The following is a 6914-nucleotide window of genomic DNA, read 5'->3' as shown; positions in this document are numbered from 1 at the left end:
TTTAAAAAAAAAAATTAAATAAATTAAATAAATAAAAACGATGTCGTTTCTATGGTAATACGATATTATCGTATTAAATACAATGTCGTTTCTAGATTTTTATATATATATTTAAAATTTTAAACACAAAAACGATATCGTTTCATGTATTTTTATATATTTTTATATATATAAATATAATACATATATGATATAATATATATGGGCAATTAGCGGTTTTTGCTAACCGACTTCAAAAGCGGTTAACGATTAATGCGGTTAGTAATTAACGGTTAGCGGTTAGTAACTGCTTGCCTTTTCACCCCTAAGGGATTAATGGGCCTCGAGGCACATTAGAGGCACTTGTACAGGCAAGCACCCCTAATTTAATAGAATATATAAATCTGAAAACCAGAAAGGGAAATAGAGATGAAAAACTATAAACATATAATTCCCCTACACTAACATGGACAAGCTTAGGAAAAAAAAAAAAGGGACAAGGAACAAAGGCATTTATTTTGAAAGCCCTTGGTGCTGATCACGACCGTTGACCCCAAATCAAAATCTCTTGCAGCGCTTAGACAACGGGATCCCTCGAGAGCAAATAAACTAATAATGGTGCATGTTATGTATAAACCATCAAGTTCGTTTGATCACACAGAACGCAACCACAGCAACTCCAATGAACTCCAACATTCCATGCCTAGAGAGACTTACTGCAGCCGCCGCATCCACTTTGGCAGCGGCAGACGGGGTCACCGGAGCATCCTCCTTTGTCGGCTTAGGCTTCGACGACGTTGGTGCGACTACGGGGGCTAGCGCTGCTGCTACTTTTTTGGGCTTAGGATTGAAAATATCCAACGGGAGAAGCACTTTGGTGACCTGATAAATGACAAGCTGGTCATCCGAATACACTGTGTTGCCCAATGTGGCGTTCACAAGGCCAGTCGAGATGTTCACTTGGTTTCCAGCAGTGGTAATGTTCAGCGGGAATGCACCAGCATCTCCAGCTTCCGTAGGCACCGGATTGCTCAAGGTTTGGAAGTTTGAGAGACTAACAACGGAGTTCAAGATATGAAATTGAAGTAGTTGGGTCTTTTGTAGGTCAGAGAGGGAGTTTATAGTGCCCGCTTTAAGATTCGAAAATGCAGAATCTGTAGGGGCGAAGATGGTAAACCCATTGTTTGAATTGTTGAGCTGCCCATAGAGTTGCTTAGCCACACCTGTGCTCTTTAAAAGGCGGACAAAGACAGAGTACCCATGGGCCTTTTGAAGGATTTTGGTGACGTCGGTGGCACCGGTCTGCACTGGGACCAGGGCAGGCTGGGCTGGGGCTGGGGCTTTGGCGGCTGGCTGGACTGGTGGAAGGGCAGGCTGAGCCGGAGGACTGGCGGGCTGAGCCGGGGGATTGGCGGGCAAAGCTGGGGAGTCGGCGGGCTTGGCTGGAGCCGCAGCCGGCTGGGCTGTAGTTGTGATGCAATAGAAGAGAACCACAAGTAGAATTGAGAGGGAGGACAGAGCCTGTTTGGCCATCTATGTAGTGTTAATTTGGTTTGGGAAATTTACAAATGCAAGGGTGTTTTTTGCACAAGTGTTTGACATGTGTGGGAAGGAGGAGATCGAGGGCTTTTATGAGGGCGGGGGAGAGCTTAGTTAGGTGAAAGGGTACAATTATATTTACAAATCCTTAGTTGTTTGCAGCTTACCTGTCTTCGAAAGGTGGAGGAATGAATGGATAGAATGAGAGCTTTCGCTGATTTAGTGGCTTGTTTGCTTGGGAAGGCAGGAAAAACAAGATGTATATGATTTCTTTGCTTTCACAGAGTACTGCACAAAACGAGAGAATTGGCAATCAGTGGCCCAGGGTCATTAGGGCCCTCTCTAATCAATGTTTAAAGATTTTTTATTTTAAGAGTTGGAAGATAGTAACCTATAAGCTATATGAGTCCTACAAGATGGGCAAATATGCTACTTTTTAAAAAAAAAAATAAATAATAATAAAAAATAAATTAAAAAAAAATAAATAAATAAATTATGAGTATGTTAAGCTTTTATTTTCGGTTCATTTCAATTAGATAAAGACCTCAGTTGGTTCATTTCACTAACACAGAAGCATTGCATCAACTAGATACAACCTCTCTCTCTCTCTCTCTCTCTCTCTCTCTCTTTTCATTTCACTAACATAGAAACATTGCATCAACTAGATATAACCTCTCTCCATGACATATGTTATTACAGATAGTAGGTGGTTACGTACATATGCGGCACAAAAATCAAATTGTTGATGAAATAATAAAGTATTATTAGAAAAAGCAAGTCGATGGCGCTTTTATTTTATTTTATTTTATTATTTTTTTTTTTTTATGAGCCCTCAACTAGACAGAACCTCTCTCTCTCAAAAAAAAAAAAAAAATTGTTGATGAAATAAGATCAGAAGTATTAGAGAAAGCAAGTTGATGGTAATTTTATGAGAGTCGCTTTGCCTCGACCTTATAATTATGGTTGGGGTCTTATAAAATGGTTTTGATAAAATATGTAATTAGCTTGCTTCTTTCGAGTTATGTTATGTATAACTTTTATGTGTGTATGTACATGTACATATGTATATTCGTACATGTAAAAACTTCTCTAATTAATTGTAGGTTTATTTAGCATATAGTGATTCATTTCAAATTTAGTAGTAATTTTAACACTCACATTATCTTTGGAGAGTAAAAGTGAAATAAAAGTCCAACTTATAGCATTACTTGAGATAGACTAATCATTTCCTTTGAACCTCTCTCGGAGTATAAATGGGAATCAATTCTAAGACTAGAGTAAAGGTGCACTTTTTTCCCATGTTAGAATATATTATAAATATATTATGATATTTGCGAGATTGATTTATTTCTTTGTACAAGCTGATTATTTTCTGTAATATTTTTCATTATCTCTTTGATTATATTTCTTATTCTAACCGACCTTATTTAACTATAAATAGGCATTCTCAGTAGACAATTACAACACAGAGAAATAAAGAGTCAAATTCAAGTTTTTTATTCTCTAGTTTATTTTAACATTTTTTGTTTATATTTTAAGCTGGAATAAAGGTGCAGTTATTCTCATCTCAGACCAAACCCAGCAAAATGTGATAATTTTGAAAGGCCTTATTAAGTACTAGTTTCGTTTAAGTACTCTAGTAAGTGGATCCCACTGGAACCATCCTAGATAACTGGTATCAAAAAGAAAAATGCTACATTTTTTTTTTCACTGGTTCTTCTCTTATCTTTTCACTTTTCAAAATTATTATTGAAATTGTGGGATCATATGGGTCATAGATATAGACTCTACAAATCTAATTGTGATTTTGAAAAGGAGAGAATAAGAGAAGAACTAGGGAAAGATGTATTGCAAGGAAACTACACTAATTAGCTTTTCAATCAACCCCATTATTTGCAATTTTCCTGTAATTTTTTAATTTGATTCATTAATTGTAGTGATCTACTAAGGGGGTTGCAATGTCTTTCTTTTGCCCCCTAGAAATACAAAATACCCTTTAAAAAAAGAAAAAAAGAAAAAAACCCAAGGCCACGATGTGGGTCAATAATTTTTTGTTTTTAATTGTTAGTGGCAATATTTTTGTCTTTCTAGCTAGGGGTAGAAGTGGGACATTGCAACTCTAGTGGTGGACACGTAGGGCACATTAACCAAATTGAAAAATTAGACAAATATTGAAAATTGAGTTTGATTGAAGTAAATGTAGTTCCCATAAAATAATAATAATAATAATAATAAAAAGGCTCTTATGCTTTAATATAAACGAAAAACACAAATAGGCATAGAATGTACCCAAGAAGTGATTGTTTAAACTCAAATGACTGAAATGAGTAAAAAAATGTGTTGGCTCGACTAAAATTAGTCAGGTTCGAACTCAATTTTTCTTTAACTTGAATATACCAAATAACTCAAACTTGAAATCGAAATCGAACTCCCAAACAATGGAGGCAGGGGATTCAGAGAGAGAGGGTGCGAAGGTGGTGAGTTGATGGAAGTGGAAATGAGAGAGGATTAGAGGGAGAAAAGAATGCTTAAGCCCAATGACACTTTTCAGTAGATTCAATAAAAAATTCACAATTGCATAGATTCTTGAAATGAGAAAGCTAGAAAGAACAGTAAAGATGAAAAAGTAAAAACGTAAAAAACGGCCCTTTACCTTCGACCTTTTTTTTCTTTTTCTTTTTTCAGGGCAGAAGTTCGACCTTAACATTAACAAGCTTAGCCAAAAAAAAAAAAAAAACAGATGGGGACAAGGAAAGACGGATTGTTTCCAAAGCACTTTATGTTGATCACGACCGTTGAACCCAATCAATAAATATTGCAGCACTAGACACATGGAGCCCATGAGACATATTATCCATTAAGGCCCCGTTTGGTTTGCGGAATAGACCTTTGTATTGGACTAGCTAACACTAGGTATAGCTAGTCCTTTGTTTGGTAACTCTTTATTCCTAAGAATAGTCTATTCTCATAAGACTACTAACCTCATACACACAAGGTTAGCTAAGCCACTAAAAAATGAGTGGCTTAGCTAATCATTTCCTGTGGAATTAAATTAATTATGTAAATTGCCACAAAATACTCCACTTGTGAGATTAAATTTCATTCTCTCTCTCTGATTCTTCTATATTTCTCTCTCTCTCTCTCTCTCTCTCTCTCTCTCTATATATATATATATATATATATCTGTTTCTCTTTTCTCTGTCTCTATATTTCGTTTTCTCTTTTTCTATCTCTCCTTCTATTTTATCTCTGAATCTTCTGGTACAATTTTTCTGCAAGTGCAAACAAAATTCTTTTTTTTTTCTTGCCGTCTCCCCTCTTTGTACCGTTTCTCTCTGAGTTTATTCGCTTTGTTTCTCCGTTTTTTTATTTATGTACCTTTTTTTTTTATTTTGTTTCTCCGTATCTCTTTTTTCTCAGTTTTTTTTTTAATTTCTTTTTTCTTTGATGGAGAAACAGAATCTGCAAGGTTTTTATAAAATACAAATATATAATCTGTTTTTTGATTTCTTTTGATTCTCTGTACATTCTCCAACTATATTTTTTTGATTTCAAGATTGAGTTTGATTCTGTTTTCTCTAATTTTATTTTTTTGATTTCTAGATTGAGTTTGATTCTGTTTTCTCCAACTACATTTTTTTTTATATATATATATATAAATAATTTTGTAGCATAATTGCAAAAAAAAAAAAAAATGAAAGTCCTTAATAATATGAATTGTATTTGTATTATAAGGGTATTTTAGGAAATTTGATCACAATATGATTCCATTCACCAACATATTGCATTGTACCAAACAAAGGAATATGATTAGCTAGTCTATTCCAGCGTTACAACCAAACAAAGGAATAGGAATAGCTAATCTATTCCACACTCTTCTATTCCCAGTAGTAGTTAATCCTTTTCCAATGGACTAGACATTTCACGAATCAAACGAGGCCTAAGTTCCTTCCATCACAAAGAGTGCAACCACAGCGACTCCAATGGATGCCAACATTTCATGCCTGAAGAGTCTCAGTGCAGCAGCCTTGTCCACTTTAGAAGCACCAGATGGACTCTTAGCAGCATCAGCATCCTTATGTCTTAGGCTTCGAGGACACAGGTGCCGCTTTGGAGAAAAAATGTTCACCAAAAGTACTTTGTTCACCTGATAAATAGCAAGTTGGTCATCCGAGTATACTGTACCGCCCACTGTGGTGTTCACAAGGCCAGTGGAGATGTTAACTTGGTTTCTGGCCGTGGTAATCTTCAGCGGAAACCCATTTTCGCCGACATCTCCGGCTTCTGTCGGTACTGGGTTGCTCCACGTATGTTTGGAAGTTTTAGAGAGTAACAATGATGTTCAAGATATGAAAGTGTATTACTTGGGTCTTTTGTAGGTCAGACAAAGAGTTTCAAGTACCCGCTTTGAGATGAGAGAAAGCGGAATTGGTAGGAGCAAAGATGGTAAACCTGATGTTCGTGTTGTTGAGCTGCTCAAATAGTTGCCCCGCCACGCCTGTGCTCTTTAAGAGGTGGATAAGGGCGGACTAGGCCGAGACCTTGGCTTAGTTCCATACTGTTTAGGCCCATGCTCATCATCAGTAGGAAACAGATTGAATTGTGGTGGATTGATTAACCCACCCAAGTTAGTAAATATATGTGGACCATTAGCTCAGTCACTCTCATCATGAACTAGAGCCTGAGGTGGTATAGGTTGGTATAGTCCCTGTAGGTCCTGTGTTTCGTCGTCTTCGTACGAACCCGATTGTTGTGCCGGCGGTGTGATTGCTAGAATCTCTCGTACTGATAACCTAGTGGATGATCTTCTCTTTGGTTGCATCTTTTCCACCTACAAGATAAGCAAGGAATGTGAGATCACATTCAAATAATAAAATAAATAGATATACAATTAGTGCAACTATATTTCAAGTATATTAAATTTAAAATAAAAAAAAAATAAAAAAGCATACAAGATAAACAAGGAATGTGAGATCACATTCAAATAATAAAATAAATAGATATACAATTAGTGCAATTATATTTCAAATATATTAATTTTTTTTTAAAAAAAAAAAAAAAAAAAGCATACGTGGTACTCTTATCGGCGTATGGATATATCGATTGGAGGTAGGTCATTTTGGCAACATTCATTAACATTGTTTAGATCACAAGTAATGTTCAGGTTGAGCAGCTTACTCTCGTGATAGTTGGCACATGCATCATCAACATTGTCACTTGCAAAGATAACACATACGGCTCATCAGTAATCTACTTTCCCGTGTGTATCAGGTTTTTAAAATTCACAAACATGAACTCATATTCGTCCTCCTTGTTACCCTTATCCCTTTTTATGTATGCCGAGTCACACTTGAAGAACACATATCTAGTGGTATCATAGTACTCTACCTCGATTA

At 36.0% G+C, this 6914-nt stretch overlaps 1 protein-coding gene across 1 annotated transcript; it reads right to left on the bottom strand.

Annotated features, from left to right (window-relative positions):
• Positions 1 to 618: 618 nt before the first annotated feature.
• On the bottom strand, positions 619 to 1512 carry LOC132164598 (fasciclin-like arabinogalactan protein 12). Its single transcript, XM_059575135.1, has one exon. It carries the CDS (start codon positions 1510 to 1512, stop codon positions 619 to 621), a length of 894 nt encoding a protein of 297 aa, XP_059431118.1.
• Positions 1513 to 6914: the final 5402 nt, after the last annotated feature.

This window comes from Corylus avellana, chromosome ca10, assembly GCF_901000735.1.
Source record: "Corylus avellana chromosome ca10, CavTom2PMs-1.0".
NCBI classification, from domain to species: Eukaryota; Viridiplantae; Streptophyta; class Magnoliopsida; order Fagales; family Betulaceae; genus Corylus; species Corylus avellana.
Note: the sequence above shows the minus strand (reverse complement) of the source record. Positions and strands in the feature narration are given on the sequence as shown.